Genomic DNA, 23030 nt, shown 5'->3' on the forward strand with positions numbered 1-23030 from the left:
GAGAGGACACAGACCTAAACTAAGAAAGATCATTTAGATTTTGTCCCGTGAGTGATAAGGAGTCTGTGTGGTAGTGGGGACTGGATTTGTGAGTCTGGGGAAACCATGTAGAGAGGTGTTGGAGAAGTTTTTCTGTAAAGGGCCACATAGTAAATATTTTTATTTTTATTTTTGCATGCCATGGTCTCTGTCATCTTGGTTGCTATAGCATCAAAGCAGCCATAGACTACACGTAAATAAATTGGTGTGATTGGATTTGGCTCCTGGGTTGCAGGTTTACTGACTCTGATCTAGTGCCTCAAGTTTTTTATAAAACTTTAATAAAACAATACATGGAACGCAATAAAAAACTATGTGTACAAGGAGACAAGTCAACAATCAAGATAAAAGACAGACAATGAAGAGAAATATAGGTGATCCAGAGAATGATGTGGTTATCAGACATCTTTAACTTTTATTATGAAATTTCTCACTTTTTCACTTATACACTGTTACCCAACTCTAATAATCATCCACTTTCCACTGTATTTTTGTCATTCGAAGCAGACTTTAAAACAATTATGCCTAATAAATTCAAAAAAAAAAAAACAAAACTAACAATTTCAGCAGAGAAAATGAAACTAAAACAAACAAAACCTATTGCTTTAGAAAAATAAGTGAAATCAAGAACTTAATGGATAGGTTTGCAATCAGATTAGAATTGGCTGAGAAAGAAAAAGTGACTGAATGAATGAAAGAACTGAATGATGGGCTAGAAGAAAATACCCAGACTGAAGCATGGAGGAAAAAATGATGGAAAATACAGAAAAGTGTGTAAGAGACATGGGGGGAAAAAAATGAAAAAATTATAAACTACAAGTACTGGTAGCCTGAGAATGTGAGGAGAGAAAACGGAGCCAAAGCAGTATTGATGAGACAATGGGTGAGAATTTTCCACCCTGAAAGACATCAAACCATAGGTTCAAGGAATACTATGAGTCCAAGCAGGATAAATACAAAAAAACCTCACTCACCCAAAGACAAGTAATCTTGAAGGCCCTCAGAGGAAAAAGTGACACATTAACATCAACAGAGCAACACGACTGACACCTGACTTCAATAAAAACAGATGAAGAAAATGGGATATATATTTCTGAAGGTCTGAAAGACAATAACTGAAAACAAAGAATACTAGGTCCAATGAAAATACACTGCAAAATGATTATGACCTGCCCAAGACAGCTAAAGTGAAAAATGACCGTTGGTGAAGATGTGGGGCAAACGGCCCAGGCGTTCTGCTGGTGGGAATGAGAAGAACAGGCAACCACTCTGGAAACAGCAGCTTTTAATGACGTTAACATGCCTTTAAAGCCACTGCAGTAGCCAGCACCCACGATGGGCCTAAGGGACCCTTACTCCTGGTTCAGTGAATGGCGCTGACCCCTGGAATCACAGGTTACTATGGGAATGACACAGGAGGTCATAAAGACAGCGTGGCTTCCATCTTGGGCCCTCGTTATGAGGAAGAGTCTCCCAGGTAGCCTCAAGCCAGCCACGAAGCTCCTCAATTCCTGATCCACAAAAACCGTGAGATAATACATGTTCACTGTTATTTTAAGGTAATCTGTACACAGTGATAAACAACAAATATGCCTGTTAACCAGAAAAATTCCACCCTCGGGTATATACCCAAGAGTAACACGTGCATATGTCCACAAAAATACCTGTATGCAAATATTTATATCAACTTTATTCACAATAGTTCAAACCTGGACTCCATTTAAATGTCCGCCCAAAGGAGACTGGATAAACAAATCGTGGTATATTCTTCATGCAACGAATACTGCTACTCAGCAATTAAAAAGAACAAAACGCTAATATACACAAAAACAGTACTCTGAGTAAAAGAAGGCAGCAAAAATGAGTACAGTGACTCAATTTACATGAACTTTCAAAACACATATATCTACTCCATGGTGACAGAAGTCAGAATGGTGGTTAGGTAGCTGAGGGTGGATATACCAGGAAGGGAGCCCTCTGGGGTAATGGAAATGTTCTTTATCTTGATGGTACTTAAACAAGTATTGTACAAGGTAAACATTCACTGAACTACACATTTTATTGTATGTAAATAAAAGCTCAATTTAAAAAGAGATGAAATTAAGACATTTTCAGATACACAACTGAGCACCAGAAGAGTATATTAAAGGAAATACGGAATGATTCAGAATGAAGTAGTAAATAATCCCAGATGGAGAGCCAGAAATGCAGGCAGAATATAAAGAAATGGAAAGACTAAATGTGGAGGAAATCACCAGGAACGTTCACTGTCTAACAATAATAAATGGCCATTGAGGTCTAAGTTTTAGAATTAAAATACATTATAAGGAAATAAAAAGCAGGAAGCAGAGAAGCCAATTTGAGCTCCTTGCATTGTTGAAACATGGTAAAAGTAATAATAATTTATATTAGACCCAAGTAAGTCAAGGATGCATAAGGTAATTTCTAGAGTAAATACTTAAAGAATAATAAAAGAATGTATAATTACCAAGATAATAAAGGGGGAAACATGGCATTAAAAACAAAACAAAACTCAATCCAAAACAACATAGGACAGCATAAGTAAAAAGCAATGTATAAAATTGTAGGTTTAAACATAAATACATCATAATTACATTAAAAATAATTAAATACTCAAATTAAAAGTCAAAGTTGGGGAGTTATGAGTCCAGTGATGGTGGCTGAGTTTGTACTGGAACAATCTCTACAAACTTTACAAGCAGAAAAGCCGTGCTACTGGCTGGAGGGAAAGGCTCAGGGCTACCAGTGTGGTGGAACTAGGAAGGATATATCCCGGAAATGAAGATACTGCAGAGGGAGCCGCAAATCTCTCAAATCCACGGCTGACTCCTACACGCACACACAGTGGGGGAGACTCCAAGGACAGTAACAGCTGGAAGTCTGACAAAAGCTGAGCAGGGATTTAAGCTGCTGCCAACTGCAGGAAAGAAAGACTTGGGAGTTTCAATCCTTCCATGTTCCAGGGGCTCAGTGAACACCATGAATGAAAACTCAGATAGGATATACCCTGAAGTAAAGCCAAGATCCTAGGAATAAGGATTTGCCATTAGGCTAAAGGCAACATTCCAATAGAACCAAAGTGTAAAGCAAACTTCCACAAGTTCAAGGGGACTGACCAGTCTACGATTTAACTTTCTGATGAAACAAAACTCAGCTCTCCTCAGAAGATAAGAGAATCTAAAGCCTCTGCAACACGTCTTCTGCAGCGTCCAGTACACTATAAAACATCACTAGATATGCAAAGAAATGTGACCCAAGGTCAAGAGAAAAAAGAGTAAATAGCAACAGATCCTGAGCCGATCCACATGTTGGCATTGGCACACATGTCTTTTAAAAGTACCTATTATAAATATAATTAGGACTTAAAGCAAGAGAGTCATATTGAGTGAACAGAGGGGAAATCTAAGCATATGAGTATAAAATATAAAAGAGAACCAAATGAAAATTCTAGACTTAAGGGCAGTATCTGAAGTGAAAAAAAATATATGTGCTGAACAGACAGTAGACAGGATCAGCTGAACTTAAAAACAGATGAATAGAAATAATGTGATCCGAAGAACAAAGAGAAAAAGATGGAAACAAAACTAAACTCAGGCCTCGGTCACCCTGAGATAATAATATCTAACAGTTTAACATGTGTAATTGGAATCCCATAGGCAGAGCAAGAAAATAGAGTAGCCAAACTATTTTAAGAAATAATAGCTGAAAATGTCCCAAATAATCAAATTTCTGATTCAAGAAACTCAGTGAAACCAGAGTATGTAATGCACCTAGCAATTACAGTAAATCCTGAAAACAAAGATAAAGAGCAGATCTTAAAAGCAGCTAGATAATAAAAAGATACATTACATATATGCTAATGAGGATGACAGACAGGCCACTCAGAAATCACGATACAGAAATTTAATTTGAGATGGCTCAACTACATGTAAAGATAAATTATGAAGAAAACAGGAGAATATCTTTGAGACCTTAGGGCAGGCAGAGCTTACTTAGACAGGAACAAAAATGTATGAGCCAAAAAAGACAAAATTGATACATGGACTTCATTAAAATGAAAGCTCCTTTTCAACAGAAGACATCATTAAGGAAAGGAAAAGGCAAGCCATGGAAGAAAATATTCACAATAAATATACCTGAAAAAGAGCTGTATTTTGTAATATATATATAGAATTTCTACACATCTGTAATAAGATGAAAACCCCAAATAAAAATGGTAAAAAGACTTGAAGAGTGAATTCCTAAAAGATGTATGAATGACAAATAGGCTCATGCAAAGATGCTTAATGTTATTAGTCATCTGGGAAATGCAGATTAAAAGCGCAACGAGATACCATTTTACACCCACTAGGATAACTAAGGTGACAAAGACACACACATACACATTGGTGAGGATGGAGAGAACCTGGAATTCTATCCATTGTTGGTGAGAGGGTAAAATTATACAACCACTTTGGACAACTGTTTGGCAACTTCTTATTAAGTTATACATGTACCTACCCTACGAACTAGAAATTCTACTCCCAGTTATTTACCCAAAGGAAACGAATGGCTATCTATGGCCACAAGAAGGGTTGTAAAAGTATTTTCACAGCATCTATATTCCTGTATAGACCTGGATGTCTATAACCACGAGAATTGATAAACCAATTGTTATCTAGTCATACAAGAGAATATTATCACCAATTAAAAAACAGACTATGATACATGCAACAGCAATGCTGAATCTCCAAAACATTATTTTATGGAGAAGAAATCAGACACCAAAGCGTACATTCTGAATTATTTCATTTATGTGACATTCAAGAACAGACAAATTAATCTATAGGGACTGAGATCACTACAGTGGTTGCTTAAGGGAAGTGGGATTCACATAAGGAACTTCCTGAGGTGATGGAAATTTCTGGATCTTCTTTAGGGTGGTGGTTATATGGAGTAAACTTTATGAAAATCAGACCATGAGCTGCTTACAACACCCACCTAAAATATAGAGATTAAAAACAAAAGGACGAGAAAAAGATGCACCAGGCAAATACTGACCAAAGGAAATACTGTTTTATACTAATAATAGACAAATTAGACTTCAAGGTAAAATGCATTCCTAGAGCTAGAGGGTATATTTTAGAATGTCAGAAGGTTTGCATTATAAGTAAGATATAAAATTCTAAATCTGTAGGTACTTAATATAGCTGCAAAATCGATAAAGTTAAACTGATAGAATGAAAAAAGATAAACAGACAAACACTCAAATATAGTGGGAGATTTTAACCCACCTCTCTTAGTAACTGATGGATTCAGGTAAACCAAAAAACCAGACAGGATAACAGAAAATATGAACAAGATGATTAATAAACTTGATCTGATTCCAGACATAGAACACAGCACCTAATGGTTCAGAGCATACAATCTTTTCAAACACATTGGAACATTTACCAAAATCAACATAAGCTGGGCCACACAGAAAATTCGATGGGATTTTAAAGGATTTAAATCATATAAACTATGTTCTCTCACCTCAATATATTATGCCAGTAATCACTAACAAAGTTAACTAGAAAATTTCCCTATGTTTGGAAATTGAGAAACACACATTTAAATGACACTTGGATCAAAGATGAAATCATAATAGAAATTGGAAAATATTTTGAACTGAATGAAATTATGATATATAAGAACCTGTTGGATCTAGCAAAAGCCATGGTTAAGGTTTTAAAATATAAGGAATACAACTGAAAAGAACAGAGGGTGAAAATCAGTGATATAATCATCTATATAAAAAAGTCAGAAAAAGAACAGCACGGGAACAATAAATTGGAGCAGAAAGTAATATGAAGTAGAGAACAGATGTACCTTAGAGTTGATCAAAGGCAAAACTAATGTCAGGAATGTGAAAGGGATAGCAGTATAGAATTTTAACATCTGTATGTCAATGAATCGGAAAAAGTATATGAAAGAGTCAAAATTCCTAAAAACAAAAAACAAGAGACACAATCAAAACCAATACAAGAATAGAAAATCTGAACAGGAATAATCTTAAACTATCAAAGAAACTGACAATTTAAATTCTACTTCACAACTCGCAGCCCAGATGGCATCACTGATGAATTTTACTAATTAAGTAAAGAAGATATAAATTTTATTCAAAGTCTTCCATAAAAGAGTTTCCCAACTAATATTATAAGGCAAGCACAACCTTGATAGTAAACCTAACATATACATTACAGGAAGGAGTATTACATGACAATCTCACTTATAAACAATACACAAAAATCCTAAAATATTAGCAAACTAAATCCAGTGATATATAAAAAGAATATATATCATGATCTAAGTGGATTTGTTCCATGAAAATTCAACAATGTAACTTACCACGTTAACAGCATAAAAGAGAATAATTATGTGATTAACCTAATAGATGTACAAAAATCTTTGGATAAACCAATAGTTACTTATGTAAAAAAAATCCTAGTAAATCATGAAAAGGACACTTCTATAATGTGATAAGGGGTATGTACAAAAAAACCTACAAGTATATTTAATGGTATGATAATGAAAGCTTTCCCGCTAAGATTAGAATAAAAATGCCCAGTACCACCATTTCTATTCAACATTGTACTGGAGATCCTACTCGATTCAATAAAATAAGAAATAAAGTTGTAGGTTTAGAAATGAAGATATAGCAAAGCAATGCTATTTAGCGCATTAACAGTATAAAATTATATTAAAACATCAAACTCCTTGGAGTAAATCTAATGAAAGATGTGCAAGTCCACTACACAGAGAAGTACAAAAATACTGAGAGAAAATAAAGACGCCTAATGAAGGAAGAATAATCTGTGTTCATATACTAGAAGACTCAATATTATAAAGATGTCACGTCTTTCCAAGTCAATCTATAAATGCAGTGGAATGCCAATTGAAAACACAGTGGGGCTTAGTGGTTGCTGTGTATGAAAACAGACAAGATGATTTTTAACGTTTATATGGAAATATTACAGGTCAAGAACAGCTAAGATATTCTTGAAGAGTAACACAGAAGAGACTCACATCACTGGACATTAAGACTTTTACAAAAATACAGAAGTTAAGAAACTGTGATACTGGCACAAGGGCAGAGGAAAAAAAGAGTAATAGTCTCTTTAAGAGATCAGTGACTGAGTGGGTTTATAAGATGCAGAAGTAATAAGATATATGACAATAATAGCAAAAAGGCCAAGAGAAGGGAAATGAAAGTATGCATTTGTAAGGTATTTACAGTAGATGTGCAACTGGACATTACTTGAAAGTAGACTGATAAAGAAGTACACTGTACATTCTAGTGCAATCACTAAAATAATAAAACAGAGGTAGAGCTAACAAGCCAATAGCGGAGACAAAACTGAATCATTAACATGGGTCAAACAAACAACATATAGCAAGATGGTGGATTTAAACCAAACCATATAATAAATAAAAACGGTCTAAACCAGTGCTATACAACAGAGCTTTCTACAATGAGGACTAAAAGGTAGATAGTGTGACTAAGAAAACGAGTTTCAAATTTTAACTTAAATTTCAATGAAGCCTTATGTGTCTCCTGACTACTATCTTGAACAGCAAAGGTCTTTTAAACACTCCAATTAAAAGGCAGAGACTGTCAGATTAAATAAAAGCAGGACCCATAATGCTGTCTGTAAGAAATCCATTTAAAATATACAGCTATAAATAGAGTAGTAATGTAAATGGATGGGAAAAATATGCAACCACTAATCAGCAGAGAGCTGAAGAGCCTGTATTAATTAATATGAAACAAAGTAGAATTCAGAATCAGGATGTAACCAGGGAAAAAGAGGGCCATTTCATGATGGTGAAGGGGTCAAGTTATCAAGAAAAACAATAATGCTACATGTAGATACACTCAATAATAAGAACTTCAAAACACATGAATAAAGATTGATTAAACTAAAAAGAGAAATAGACATATCCTCAATTAGGATTGGATTTCAAACCCTTTTTGCTGCAAAAAATGAGAGGGTTTCAGTAAGGATACAGAAGACGCTGAGCAGTACAATTAACCAAGCTGACTTATTTAATGTTTATAAAACACTCTACACAACAGCAGAACACACGGTACTTTTCTAGCACACATGGAACATTCACAAAAACCATATTCCAGGCCATAAAACAAATGTCAAATGTAAAAGGTTTGAAATAATAGTGAGAACGTTCTCTGACCACAATGAATTTAAACTAGAAACCAATAATCAAAAGCTTTCTGGAAAATCCCTGGATAACTGGAAATTAGAAAACTTACTCCTAAAAAACTAACAGGTCAAACAAGTCACAAGGGAAATAAGAAATACTCTGAACTAAATGAAAATGAAAACACAACATACGAAAATCTGTGGCGTTCACTTAAACCAGTACTTACAGGGAAATTCATAGTTCTAAATACTCACAAGAGGAAAAAAAAAAGCCTTAAAAAAATCAATATTCTAAACTTCCAGCTTAAAAAACTAAATGAAGAACAAACTGAGCCAAAATAAGCAAAGGAAGGGAAAAAAATGAAGATAAAAGCAAAAATCAATGAAATATAAAACAGAGAAATATGAAATAAAAAACTGGTTCTTTGAGAAGACCATTAAAATTGATACACTTACAGCTGAACAGATACTAAAGACATTAAAAGGATAATAGCAGAATATTATGAATAGCTTTATGCCAATAAATTTTTAAAAATGCAGCTACAATGGACAAATTCCTTGAAAGACACAGCTACCAAAGCATAATCATGAAGAAATGAATAGGCCTGTATCTGTTAAAGAAATTGAATCTGTAGTAAATTTCTTCTGACAAAGAAAACTCCTTGCTCACATGGCATCACTGGTGAATTATAACAACTCTTCAAGGGAGAAATAATACCAACTCTATATAAACTCTTCCAAAAAAGTAGCAGGGGAGAAAACACTTCCCAACTTCTTTCATGAGGCCCTGATAACAAAACTAGGGAAAGATATCACAGAAAACCACAGATCAATATTCATCATGAACATGGAGGCAAAAATCCTTAACAAAATTTTAATAAATCAAATCAAATAATGTTTTCAAAATGCATAGTAACCAAATGAAATTTACCCTAGGACTGCAACATTGGTTTAATATTTTAGTATCAATTATAATTCACTATTTTAAGATTAAAAAAGAAAAAGCATAAGAACAGTTCAAAAGATGTAAGAAAAAACCCACCTGACAGAATTCAACACGATCCTTGATAAAATCTCATTGACTTAGGGATAGATAGACCATTCTCCACCTGATAAGGGTACCTACAAAAACCCGAGAGCCCAGCCATCCCACTTATTGATAAAAGACTGAATGCTTCCCCACCCCCAAGATCAAGACTAAGGCAGGGATGTCTTGTCTTCTCCCGCTTCTCAACTAAGTATTGGAGGGCCTAGCCAATGTAATAAGGCAAGTAAAAAAAATACAAGGCATACAGATTGCAAAGGAAGAAGTAGAATTGTTGGCGTTTCTCAACCATCTGTCCATCCCAGCACACTTGAGGATCCAATGTTCCCACTGGTGACCGCAACTCACTGCAGTGGTGATTTTAATAGGGGGCCACGTCAGCTCCGTACGTGTGTGCTGTGGCGGGAGGGGCCAAAGGCATGCAAACATCTGAAAAAAGCCTCAGCTTTGAAAATCCCTGCTACGGATGCAACCTGAAGCCATGATATGAATGAGGTCATCAAGCAACAGTAGGAAATAGGAGGGCTCTCAGGGATGAGAACCCAGAGGAGACTGGCGGGAAGCGGATAAGGGACGGCAGGAAACTGGGGCAGTTCACACCCCAGGGCCTCAGGCTCTTCCATCTGGGCCAGCTCCCTCATTTACAATCTTGTCTAGCTCCTGCCAGCACTGGAGTTTGCAACTTTTAAAGGGGCTCGGAGCGCCAGCACTGGAGTTTGCAACTTTTAAAGGGGCTCGGAGCAGTACTTGAATCCTAACAGATAAACTGGAACTTATCAAGGGGACAAAGAAGAGAAACTGCCCCCCCCCTCCCCCATGCATGTACTAAGCGCAGAGGTGTGGAAAGGGTGTTACCTGGTGTGCATGTGGCGGGGGCCAGTGAGCAGGACAGTGTGGAGGAAGCAGACGAGATGAGGCTGGGTCCAGGCTGGGAGAGGTGCCCCTGCCATGGTCTTGAGCAAGAGAATCAGACCTGGTTTTAAAGTCCGACAACAGCCACGAGAGCTGGCTGGAAACGGGAGAGCAGGTGGCACGCTAGTCCAAGTCCAGGCCAGGCAGGACAAGGGCTCTGAGCTGCAGGCTGGGAGGAGGAGGGTCCTGGTCCCAGTGACTGCGCAGAACTGACATGAACAGGGCTGGGGAGGGGAGTGGGAGGGCGGAGAGGCGTGTGAGGACAGGTGGCCAGGATCGCAGGACCACCACGAACCACCAGCACTCACTGCGCACTTCCTGGGCAAATCCGGTCACTCAATTCCCTCCCCCCTCCAAGTCCAGGAGGCAGGCATGGCTGAGATCCCCCCACCCCAACAGAGAGGCTCAGTCAGTCGCACAGTTCTGCCAGCCGGCACATGGTCGAGGCTCTGGTTTAGGTGCAGGCAGGGTGGTTCTTCAGGGCCCATGCTCTCCCCGCATCTGACACAGCTGGCCCACTGGGGAAGCCGTGAGTCTGGGACAGGTGAGGGAGGCAGGGCTGGAGGATAGACACTTAGTCCCGCACTCTACGAGGTCCAGATCATGGGCTGGAAATAGGGCCTGGCCCTGAGGAGAAAGGCTGCAGAAGTTGACCTTGAGTCTAATTACACAGGTGGAGCTGAGCTGGGGGAGGGGATGAGGGCATGAACGGGAAATGGGGGGCAGGGTACAGGTGGGGAAGACCAACATGTGCGAGGTGAGCGGAGGTGAGGCCGGAGAGGACAGTGAGGCAGCACGCTCACAGCCATGGGAAGGGAGCCAGCGGCAGAGGAGTTTCATTCTGACGGCCTGTGGTAAGTGTTCCAGATCTCCAGGGCCTGGCCACCCCTCCAACACGCTCAGTCCCCTCTATTGACTGCCAGCTAGGGAACTTGCGCTCTTCAAAAACTGTTTTTCCTTAGACTTTTGATTGAAGTACAGTCCACTCCCTCATCTTTCCGTATTTAAATGTCAGGGCTTCCAAGTGCTCTGCACCTTCACCGAAATGCCTCAGGAGTCAGGCATTCCCTTAGGCCTCCGTTAGGCCCGTTATACGCTCTCACTCACTCCACATTTCTCCTTTGTAGCACAGACAACGGTCAAATAATTTCCTGTCCACTAGCTATGGAGTATGTCTCCTCCTTGTAGGTCAAGTCCATGAAGGCAGAAACCGAGTTTATCTAAATCAGGGGCTGGCAAACGTTTTCTAGAAAGGGCCAAATAACAGCAAATATTTTCAGCTTTGCGGGCCATGGGGTCTTAGTCACAACTACTCAACTCTGCCATGTCAGCCCCAAAGCAGTGGAGACAATATATGGATGAATGGGTGTGACTGTGTTTCAATTTAAACTTTATTTACAACACAGGAGGGCCAAGAGGCCACAGTTTGTTGATCCCTGGTCTAAATCACCATCATCCAGTCTAGCACCAGGCACGTGGCAGGCACTCGATGAGTGAATACAGGAAAGACAAGCCACTGGTTTTGGCGGGTGGATGGAAACCGGTACCCAGGAAGGAGGTTTCAGCGGAATGGTGGGGGTGGAATCGAGACAACTGTGGTTTGAGGAGCGACTGGCAGTTGAGGAAGTGGTAACTTCTTCTTTAAGAGCTCCGTTATTTGAGCAGCGACTTGGGGAATGGTACCGGCTTCATGGAGCGGGTCGACAGGAGCAAGTTTGCAGGCTATGTATGACAAGAAGGCAGGGCTGGGGAGGACCGGGGGACTCCAGGGTCCAGGTGTGTGGGGGGCTGGTCATGGAGGAGGAAAAGGAAACAAGGGGAAAGCCTTGCGTTCCTCTTTCCTATGAAATGGGAGCCAAGACCACTTGGTGAAGCGAGAGCAGGGACCCCCCAGCATCTGTCAGACTGGGAGGGCTGACAGGCGGGGCGGCAGGCCTCACCACAGCCGCCAGAGCCGTACCCTTCATTCTTCTCTCCCCTCTTTGTGATGACACTTGGGTACTTCAGGGCTGTGTTTTCAGCTCTGACTCAGTGCGAAGTGTGTCACTCACTGAATCACTAGCACCACTTGCTATCACTTCCTGTCACTTCACTTTCCCATGCAGGTAGCAACAGGCAGGCCCCGAGGAAGGTGAGGTCATGCTTTAAGCATGTGGACATACCCAACTCTTTCTGGAAGGATACTGAGAGGCATTTTAGTTTCAGAAAGTCAGTGGTGGTTTTATCTCCATGCCTTTAAATGTGCATGTGTTTGCTGTAAGGTATTTCTCCATTGGGCAGGACGGACTTTCTCTTCGAATGGAAGAAACCGTTTGGGGGTTTGCAATACAAACAGCGTAACAGCTATTTAGTTTTATAAGCCTGACACAGTATTAAAATCTATAAAACACAACTTCTCACAGAGAAAGTATTAATACTATAATACTTAAATAAACTGAAAAGTTTTCTCTATAGTGAATATCACTTATCCAAAGAATCAGACACCTGAAAAAAATCTTACATTTCAACATAAATTCATTAACTTATCACTACTAGGGCAGGATGTGTGAGAAAGGTTTGGGCCCCATACTCCTACTTTTCAGCAAGAACTAAAATCATCTAAATTCCTTTTGGTTGACACCTCCCCCCCAAAAAAAACAACAACAATATCCAGACCAGTTTTCATCTGCCTCATTTTAAGGTGTAATTGCTGTTGCTATTTATAGATCGAAGGTTCTATATATATCCTAATTAACAAAACCTGAATTCGTATTTTCATTTTGAACTTTTCACTCGTCCCCAAAGATAATTTTCTTTTAAAACACAGTAATCCTCACTGTACTCTTTCAAGTCCTTCCAGAGATGATAGGAACCCATGTCTCCGAATTCACTCGCGTGTACAATGGCGAGGTCTACCCCCGGAACACGCTTTTTATGTGGAAGGGCTTTCAATGCACCTCTAGATGTACATGCAAGAAACTTAACCTCTTACCCTATAGTTGGGTTGATGTTCGGATCAAAACTGTCTTCCACGAACCGCCATACGATACTCGATTTACCGACGCCTGTATCCTGCAAGAGAACGAGATGGGCGAGTAAGAAGAAGTCTCCCTGCTTGCAGACCCCGAAAACGACCCTTGTGCCCGTAAGTCCAGGATTTTGGAAAACTCATCTTAGAGGTGAATTTTGGAAGTTCAGGGACACATAAGAGGTGAGTTTCATAAAAATTCAGCGGGAGTAATTAGCAGATTTCAAAAGGTAGGAGAGACGTTTTGCCGTTTTTAAGGACTTTTTGAAAGACCCCCAAGTTTCTGCTTCGTGTGAAAAGAGACGAACTCACTTGCTTTTTAACATGTGTCAGTGAACTGTGAACTCTTGGGATTACTTCTGAGCAATCCCTGATCAATCCCAGCCCCCAGCCTCTTAAGGAGGGAAGGGGGACGCTAGTTCTTGGGATCCTCTTGAGACCTGACAGCAGCAACTGAGGCAAGGGAGCAACTGCAGAAAGCGTGCTTTGAAATGGCAACGCTGCCCTAACCTAAGACGGGAAGCTGAGGCTTCGAACAGTCTTTGGGGCCTCCTGATTTTAACGTGTCCCCCCCCCCCCAGGAAAGTAACTCTGCAAAAAAAAAGTGTTAGGGGTAGTCCCCAAGTTCAAAAACACCAAACAGAAGGGAAAGGAGGTCAATGCTGCCGGTAAAACCTAATGACCTGTGATTGGTTTTACTTTGGGAGACTTGGCAAACTCCTAACTGGTGCCTTGGGAGGAAACTATTTAAGAGCTGCTCTTCACCTCGATGCAACGGAGCGGCAGGGCCCTTTGCGGGGCGGGAAGAGACTTTGGGTTCCACGAAGCACAAGGGGAAGGGTCCCTCTTTGCCGGCGGGACCTTCTGGCAAGGTGATCAGGATGGCACCGGGGCTAGAGGTTGGGTCCCGGGGCAGGTAAGCGGCGTCCCGCTCGGAGGCTGGGCGAAGGAGCGGACGGGACGTGGGCACGCCTGGGTCCCCGGCCCGCCCGGCCTCCCGCCGCCCTCCCGGCCAGCCGGCCGCCACTCACCCCCAGCAGACACACTTTGAGCTCCCTCAGCGCCATGGCCCGGCAGCCTGGGCGCGGGCCCGCCGCCGCCCTAAGTTGAGGAGGGAGAGGCCAGGCCCAGCACGAGCATTCCCCGGCGCCAACGCCGCACGGCCCAGCTCCGGCCGCGGGGCGCGCAGAGGCGGCGGTCTCCTGTTTGTCGGCCCTTGTCACGGCCCGTCCGCCGCCAGCTGTGTGGGGCCCACCTCAGCAGCCGGGACAGTACCACGGACTCCAGGGCGCCGCCGCCGCCGCCATCTTGCGACGCCGGCCGGGTCACCTGACCTCCCCGCCCACCTCGGCAGCCACCTTCGCTGGGAGGGCGGGGCCCAGCTGGCGCCGCGAGGCTTGTGGGCCCGGGGGCGGGGCCGGAGGCGCGGGGCGGGGCACGGAATTATAGGCCCCGCCCATCGCCGCCGGCCACGCCTCCAGGCCCATCCCAAGATGGCGGGTAAGTAGGGCCGCACTCCCGGGGCGCAGGGGCGGACCCTTCCTCCTTAACCGCGACCACCCAGCAAGATCAGCAAGACCCCCCCCCCTTGAGCCTGCCTGTCACAGCCCCCTCGTAACTCCTTGTGTCTCTTGGTTTTCAGAGATCCCCCTGTACTTTGTGGACTTGCAGGATGACTTAGACGATTGTAAGTAACAGTTGGGGTGCGCCCGCCCCTCCCTGGGAACCTCTCACAGAACTCGAGGTGTACAGAACGCGGAGGGGTGCTACAGACCAGGCCGTCTATGTTGGGACCCCCAAACTGCCTTTATCCACTTGTGGCGGTCCCTCCTCATTGGGCGGGGCGGCCGAGGATGGGGGAGCCCTCCCCTCGTGGGGAGGATTTTTGTTGTTGGGAAACTTCTGACTTCCTGTCACTTTCTTCCTCTTCTTCCTCATCCTCCTCCTCCAGCGGCGGCCTTGAAGGGACGGGAGGGAGGCGTGGCCACTTTGCAGGCGGGGTGATGGGTTCCACTCACGGGATCCACTTTTCCCCTGGGACTTTTCAGGGTGCTGGGGAGTTGGGGAGGTCCCACTCTTCCGTGTGTCCGGCCACACCACAGAGTTTCACAGACTTTTCAGGTGTCCTGGCCACAAGCCCAGCTCCGGCACTTACCCCAAGTCGCTCATTGACGCCTGCATTTCTGGGGTGGGTCTCCTGCCCTTGTCCCTACCTGCTCTCTCCTTTTCTTTGGAATCACTTTCGGGACTAATGCCTGGGCGAGATATCCTGGAAATGCAAGTTCGCATTTGTGGTCAATGAAGCGTTTCCTTTCCATTCAACAGACATTTCTTGAGCACCTCCTCGTTTTGGGGCAGATCATGTGTGGAGTCCATGTATTGTAGATAAATGAACCAGAATCAGCGCTACCTCTCAGGGAGCTCACAGTCCAGGGGGAGAGCAGACTTGTAAACAGAACATTTCCAGATTCCAGGAAGCTTGCTGGCGAAGGAGGTCTGTACAAACTATCAAAATAGCTAACATTAATTGAAGTCTCAGCATGCTCTTCCCTTCCCCGTCTATAAGTCGCCTAATAGTAAGAGTTGGTGTTTATTGAAAACTTAAGATAGGTCGGGCATAGCTTTAAACCCTTTACACACATTATCTGTTTTAGAGGGAGTCAACTTTTGTGAAGTGGAATGACACTTGAAGGGTCACTAAATAGCTGATGGTTAAGGAGCCCGAGTTCCGGAAGTTGGATGGCCAGAGGGTGAAGTCCTGTGCCATTCTTTATGGGCTGTGTGATCCTGGCCAGATCACTGTACCACCCTGAGCCTCAGTGGCCTTATCCGTAAAGTGGGCGTAATAGTGGTCTGCCTCAAAAGGCTTTTGTGAAGGTTAAATTAATAAAAGGTTTAGCTTGAAGGCCTTGTATGCCAGAAACACTTGGTAAATATTAGCTGCTATTGTTATTAACGTGGTCGTGATTTGTATTTATTTAACACTGTTAAGCCAGGTACAGTGTAGGCCCTGGGTTTACAGAGTGGAATGTTTCAACCAATGGGCATCCTTGAATGGAAGGAATGTAGCGTTTCTATTGATAAACAACAGTAAGCTGCTGTTGAGGTACCTCTTACTCATAGATTTGATGTTTGTCCTGGCTGGAAAATCTGGTTTCTGGCTGTTTCAGTTATCTACCAAACCATCCCAAAACATAGTGGCCTTGACTGACATTATTTTATTATTTCTAACTACTCTGTGGGTTGACTGGGTGATACAGAAGCATCATGTGTTTCCGTTGAGGGTGAGAAGGTTCAGAATGGCTTCACTCCATGGCTGTGGGCCAGGAGGTCCCTGGGACTGTTGGCCAGGCCCTTAGTTCTCCAGGTGCCTTTTCCACTTAGCTAGAGGTTGGGCTTCTCAAAGCATGATGGCTGCAGGCAGTTGGACCCCTTTCCTGGTGGCTTGCTCCCTTCAGCCTTTTTTGATTATATGCACAAAAAGGAAGTAAGAGATTATATAGGAAAATATCATCATGAGTTTACTTTGGCCCTGTTTGGACAAATATTGGGTGTTGGAGATTTGCAATAAAGATCACCTAAATACTCTTTAGCGACAGCTGAAGACTTGATCCAATAAGGAAGGAAACCACCATTATGGCTGTAAATATACCCACGCCCTGGGCAGGGCAACTCTGGGAGCCTACTGGGGCTTCCTGTTTGAGCAGGGGTGTGGGCTGTGGGGTGCTGTACCTTATGACTTTATAATTGATCTAATTATAATAGGAGGGTCTGGCACTACCCCCCAACAATTTATGCTGCCCTTGGTCCCACCTTTACACCTTACAGTGGTGGTATTTGGGAGGAATTATCCTGCCATGATTGACAACAAGGACCCTGAGGTCCTGTGACTCTCTTCCTGCCTTTAGTTGTGTCAGCTTGGGCACATGACCAACTCACTGTTCATTTTCTTCATCTGGAAAATAACATGAGAATAGGAGATGCCTCATAGGACTGATATGAGGCTTAGATGAAATAGTATACTAAAACATTTGAGCCCAGTGCCCGGCATAATGAGTATTCAATGATTTTATCATTATTAGTTTAATCATCATCATCATCATTGCTAGGCTTTCATAGAAGATTTTCTGACTCACCATGAACAGCTGCTAGTCTGTGGTAGGTGGGGTTATTCCTATTCTACAGATGATAAAACTGAGCCTCAGAGAGGCGAGGTCACTTAAGCATGTGCCATAAGTCATAAACGATAGAAGGAGCCATCAACCTCTATTCCTTCTGACTCTTGTTCTTTTTATTCCAGCACTCAGACCGCACAGATACGCTTAACCCAGTGGCGGGGCACGATGTTGGTTGGGGTGGTCCTGTACCTGTTGTCCTCCTTGTGTGTTTTTGTCTAAATGATGAAGCCACCTCTCCATTTAGGTTATCAGTCACTTTGGGCAGGGACACAGGTCATTCTTTTTATAACCCATGTCCTACATGATCTAGGTGTTCAATTAATGTTGTCACTGGTGACAATAATGGATTAGAAGTCTTGTCTGATTTACTTTGAGATTCTTGATTAAATTTGGCTAACTTCAAAAAGAAGCCATAAAGAATGGATGCCTTGTTTTTTCCCATCATTCTGAGTCTTGGGGCCAGCACAGCACAGAAAATATTTAATTTTAGGGAATTAGCTTGCTGAAGCAATCTAAGTTCCTTCTCTTGAGAGTGGAAAGTGTGTGGGCTAGCCTGGCATATTGGTCCCCGTGGTGGACTGTTTGTGGAAGGCTGAGCTGGACGGGTCTGTGCCTTAGGGGCTTCAAGGCCTATGAATGTCTGGGTTTGCTTATGGCATGTGGAGGCTGAAGATGTATTACTCTTGGGAAGGTATACTTGGCCAACTAGAATTTAAGTGTACGAGCATGTCAGTGGTGAGTGAAAAAAATGAGGGGAACCTATTGTAGATGTAAAGGAACCTATCAAAAAAATACAATATATGGTCATATTTGGATCACCAGTTGAACAAAGCAGCTATAAAAGGACATTACTGCGAGAGTTGGGGAAAACTGAACTGAAACTCGGTATTAGATTATGCTTAGAATTATTATTAATTTTGTTGGATGTGATAGCAGTGTCACAGTTTTGTTCAAAGGAGAAGGGGCTTAGCCAACAGAAATAAACAAGCCTTTATGGGTGAAGTGATTTGATGAGGCCTGCTTTCAAATACTGCAACAAACAAACAAAAAGTTGGGAAGAAGGATAAATGGGGGAAAATAGTAGAATATTGATACTTGTTGAAGCTAGTTGCTGGGGACATGGGGGTTTACGATTCTGTTCTTTTTTTGCATTTTGCATACATTTGAAAATCTCCATCATACAAAGTTTTAAAAAATGATATGAAAGTTTCACATGTGATTGAATATCTGCACAAAAAGTTGGAAAGCTGGATTTTGGTTCTGAACTTGGCTGCAAAGTTATTGTTGGATGCATTTAGCTTCAAAAGACAGACTCAGAATACATTAGTATTTGGAGAACACTATTTCTTTTCAAATGTTTAGTTTTTCAGAGGTTATCTATGAAAGAAGGTGGAAGAGGGCATGCTTCTATTGATGAGAAAAGCTAGGTTCAAACAAATGATATCGGGACCTTTGTTGAAAATAGGATTAGCTATTAGCTATAGGATGAGTCAGAGGACTATAGACAGACTCGGAATCTTAATGTTGGAAGGAGTGGTGTATGTCCGAGCTTGAATAAAAGACAAAAGCATTCCTGCCCACTTTGTCCCAGGTTTGTAAAAAACGTTCTGCTCAGGGACCACAACCAGCTGTGCCCGAAAAGGAGAGAAACTGTATTCAGTTGAGCCCCAAACCAAACCATTGAGCTTTTTCTCTCATATAAACCTGAATCAAAGGTTGTCCATTAAAAAAAAATAATAAAGACCTCCCTATGAAGTGAAATAGTTAGAACAGGAACCTGTTCATCTTGGGAAATGGAACAAAATCCAGACAGCACAGTATTTTCTAACTCAGAGATGAGCAATTTTTTTTCTGCGAAGGTCGGGATAGTAAATATTTTAGGTTTGGCGGGCCAGAAGTCCTGATGAAACTACTCAAGCCGTCATAGCCTGGCAGCACCTACAGGCATAACATAAACGAATGGGCTTGGCTGTTTCCTAATAAAACTTTATTTACAAACAGGCAGTGGGCCGGATTCCGCCTGCGGGGCATGGTTTGCCAAGCCTTGTTCTAAATCAAGCTTGATTTCATTCTATCAGAGCCTGTAAGTCTGTTAATTAGCTGAGCCAACCTGATCAGCTGTCTTTCTCACTAGGTCCAGTTTGACGAGCTGAGCTTTTCACTCGCACAGCCTTGGCTTTGTGGAATAAGCCTTGCCCAGTGGCTCGTGGCTCGTTTTTCCTGTTGGTGTGTTGGATGTACCTGTTTCCTCCTAGCAGGACGAGGGTGAAGAGGAACAAAAGAGCCAGAGCGGTGTAAGCAGAAGCAGCTTCGCTTTCCTCCCACCGTTGAAATGCATTTTACTTTGGTTGCACAGTATTTTCCATTTCCTGTGAGACAAACAGATGATCAGAGATTCCCTAAAATTGTCTGTTTAAAAAGAGTTTGAAATGGTTTTTTCATTACAATTTAAGAGCTTTTAAACAGAAAATTTGCAACAAAACCCAGCTAATGAAAGAGAAAGAGGTTTTGGCCTTCAGAACGCCACTTAGTGTTAACCCTGATGGGGGAAGAAAAATAAGAGATGAGGGCTAGTGGTTGCTTTCCGCGTGGACGTCAGTCATTCGTGTAACAACTGCCTCCGAGGGGCCGGGAAGATGAGGGCTGAAGCCAGGCCGTGGGCTTCGGTGTTAGGGGGTCTTCGGACCTCAGCGGGCTCGTTTACCACGCAGCCAAGGACCAGCAGCCAGGCCCAGATTCGTGGGGAAGGCATTGGGAGTTGCGGCAATGTCACCTGTAGTCCAGTAGCTCCGTGGTCATCCATTGACCACCCACTGTATTCCAGGCCCTGGCAGGCAGTGGTCACTTTGGGGAATGGTCACTGCTCTTGGGAGCTGACAGCCTGGCAGGGGCAAACAGACTCTCTCAAGAAGCAGCTGGAGGGGCTGGAGGGGTTGAGGTCAGTTGCCTTGCTTCTTAGATAGAAGAGTCCAGAACACATTTGTATTACTTTTATCTACTCTGAAAACCTTAAAAAAAGAGAGTTTGAATGGCCCAACAATTCCACTACTGGTTATATGCCCAACAAAATATGAACATGTGTTCTAAAAAAGACATTGTCATAGTAGCACTATTCTTTTTTTTAAGAAATTTTATTGGGGAACATTGTGTTTTTCCAGGACCCATCAGCTCCAAGTCAAGTAGTTGTTTCAATCTTGTTGTGGAGGGCGCAGCTTCTTGGCCCATGTGGGAATCGAACTGGCAACCTTGGTGTTATGAGCCTGTGCTCTAACCACCTGAGCTAGACGGCTGCCCCATAGTAGCACTATTCTTTTTTTTAAATTTCTTTAAAGATTTTATTGGGAAATTGGGGGAGGGAACAGCACTGGGAAATCGGGGAAGGGGAGCAGACAAGTTGCTGTCCTTTTGTTCTTCACTGTCTAGTTGTGGAGGACGTTGCTTCACTGGCCCACGTTGGTATTATGATCATTGTGCTCTTCCCAGCTGAGTCAGATCGGTCGCCAGCCATTGGACGGCTGCTCACGGCGGCTCACAGCAGCTCATGCCAGCTGCTGGCCACTCATGCTGGCTGCCGGTCACTCACGGTAGCTAATTGCAGCCCACTGCAGCCTACGCTGTCGCCGGCCACTCATGGCAGCCCAGCTCCAGGACGAGCTGTTGTTCACCATCTTAGCTGTAGAGGGCAGTGTCACTGGCCCTCATGTGGGATCCAAACCGGCGGCCCTGCTGCTCAGAGCTCATGCTCCCAGGCCAACTCTTAACCAACGGAGCCACTCAGCCGGCCCATAGCACTATTCTTAAGAGACGAAACTGAACCACACCCAATGTCATGAATACAATGGATTATAAATTGTGGTTATGTTTACACAGGGGAAAACTATGCAGCTATAAGAGCGAATGATCTAAACTCTGCTCAATAATATGGAATGGGCTTCACAAACAGGATGAGTGACAGAAGCCAGACACAGAAGTGTACAAACGAAATCAATAGAAATGATTCTCTTTATACAGAGCACAAGACAAACAAAGCTAATCTGGGCAGTGAGAAGGCGGGAGAGTGGTCACCCCTGCGTGGACGGGAGCAGGAATGGCCTTTGGAGATGTTGATCAAAGGTTTCTGAGCTGAGTGCTAGTTACACAGGCGTGTTCAGTCTGAAAATTCATCAAGTGGAATGCTTATTGTTTGCACACTTTTCTGAATGAGTGCTATACTTCAGTTATTAAAGAATTATTGATTTTTAAAATGAAGGCCCAAATCGGGAGCATAACTGTGGACTGAGGGGAAGGAGTCAGTGAAGAGGGGAGAAGGCAGAGAGCAGAGAGAACTTAGATGAGCGTGGGGCTTAGATTGTACTAGACAGGAGTAGAAGTCGCTGTGCCTGGGAGGAGTTTGCTGCTTTCCAGAAGGGGGAAGACAACCCTCCCAGCAGTGTGGCCAAGGTGGTCAGAAGAGAAGTGACTTTATATTGGTCAGCACTGCTTCATTGTTTCAAATACCCTGGACAGTAGACCCAAACGCACCTGCAGTCACCCCTTAGGTTGTTGGTTTTCTTTTGCAACGTTTTTTTCTTTTCGAATCTGCCTCAGGTCTGGCTAGAGAAGTCGCTGCATTTTTAAGTAATATTGTTCTGTCCAATCATGCAGTGTGGATTCCTGCACCTTCACCCCCACCTGCTCCACCTCCGTTCCCAGCGGGGTGAGTTGGCAGGAAAATTGAGACATGTAACATCAAAATGGAGCCCACGAACTGCTTTGAGCTGCAGAGTTCTTTTCTAGCAGGTAACCTGAGTAAAATTTTCCCGATGACCGTCAGTGTAAAAGTCAGAGTCATAAATAATGACAGGTTTGGGAAGCCGTGATTAAAGCCACAAATCAAAGAGGAATTTCCTGTATGCACAGTGTCGGAAGGATGGCTGCTCATGAATTAAGTTGGTCTTTTCAGCCTGCCGGTTGCCTCATGCTGGTAATGACCATCAGTGGCCCTCAGAGATTTGCATTAGAAAGCATTATGCCCTGGATGGACCACTCACACAAGAGCTAGCAAATCAGCATGGGTCTTGTTAGAGAACGGCATTTAGATTTTTTTTTTTTTTAGCTGAGCCATCCTGCTACCTGTTGGCAGCTCAGCGGCTGCTCAGGTCGGGCTGGACTCGAACCGCTGTTGCTCAGAGCTCAAACTCTTGAGCGAGCTCTTAACCAACTGAGCCACTCGGCCGGCCCCTGAGAACGGCATTAGATAGAGAGAGTTGGCCCGTGCAACTCGCTGTTGAAATTTAGTTACATCAACAAGGACCTGCAGTGCGCGGGGGTCAGTTTCCCCCCAAAAGCCAGTGGAGAATCAGGCATGTTCCTTATCTTCTAGACGGGTCAGGTTTGTCTCGTCTAGCTGTTAGAAATAGTCCCAATTTAGGAATCTGCATTGGTATTGATAAGCCCGTTAGCAAGAAGGATGCCAGCACTTTAAATAACATGTTAATGGATGGTTTTCTGTAGTTACCCCCCAAATCATTTAAGGCCGTACGAAGACTTATATTGTTCACTGAAGGGTGGCTAATGAGAAGCTCTAAAAAGTTATCAGTTAGGTAAGGTCCACATTAATACAGTCTTTAAAAACCAATACAGTTGGTTTTTTTTAAAGTACAAAT

At 43.0% G+C, this 23030-nt stretch overlaps 2 protein-coding genes across 5 annotated transcripts in view; one reads left to right on the plus strand and one right to left on the minus strand.

Annotated features, from left to right (window-relative positions):
• Nucleotides 1–14565, minus strand: part of RAB22A (RAB22A, member RAS oncogene family) — a 36088-nt gene extending 21523 nt beyond the window's left edge. The window contains exons 1-2 of the mRNA XM_019637293.1: nt 14239–14565; nt 13172–13251 (exon numbers count right to left, since the gene is read on the minus strand). Of these exons, the coding sequence (XP_019492838.1) occupies nt 13172–13251; nt 14239–14274 (116 nt within the window). The 5' untranslated portion in view covers nt 14275–14565. The remainder of the gene's footprint in view (nt 1–13171; nt 13252–14238) is intronic.
• Nucleotides 14566–14675: 110 nt separating this feature from the next.
• LOC109380112 (serine/threonine-protein phosphatase 4 regulatory subunit 1-like) overlaps nt 14676–23030 on the plus strand; it is a 65666-nt gene continuing 57311 nt past the window's right edge. Inside the window, exons 1-4 of one of the 4 annotated variants that reach the window (XM_019637375.1) lie at nt 14689–14707; nt 14850–14894; nt 15533–15701; nt 19520–19679. Coding sequence is in view for 1 of the 4 variants with exons in the window: in XM_019637373.1 (XP_019492918.1) it covers nt 14701–14707; nt 14850–14894 (52 nt within the window). In the remaining 3 variants the exon portion in view is untranslated. Of the gene's footprint in view, nt 14708–14849; nt 14895–15532; nt 15702–19519; nt 19680–23030 lie in introns of all 4 variants that reach the window. The other 3 variants (XM_019637374.1, XM_019637376.1, XM_019637373.1) reach the window with 3 other exon arrangements.

This window comes from Hipposideros armiger, unplaced genomic scaffold (genome assembly GCF_001890085.2).
Source record: "Hipposideros armiger isolate ML-2016 unplaced genomic scaffold, ASM189008v1 scaffold_32, whole genome shotgun sequence".
NCBI lineage: Eukaryota > Metazoa > Chordata > Mammalia > Chiroptera > Hipposideridae > Hipposideros > Hipposideros armiger.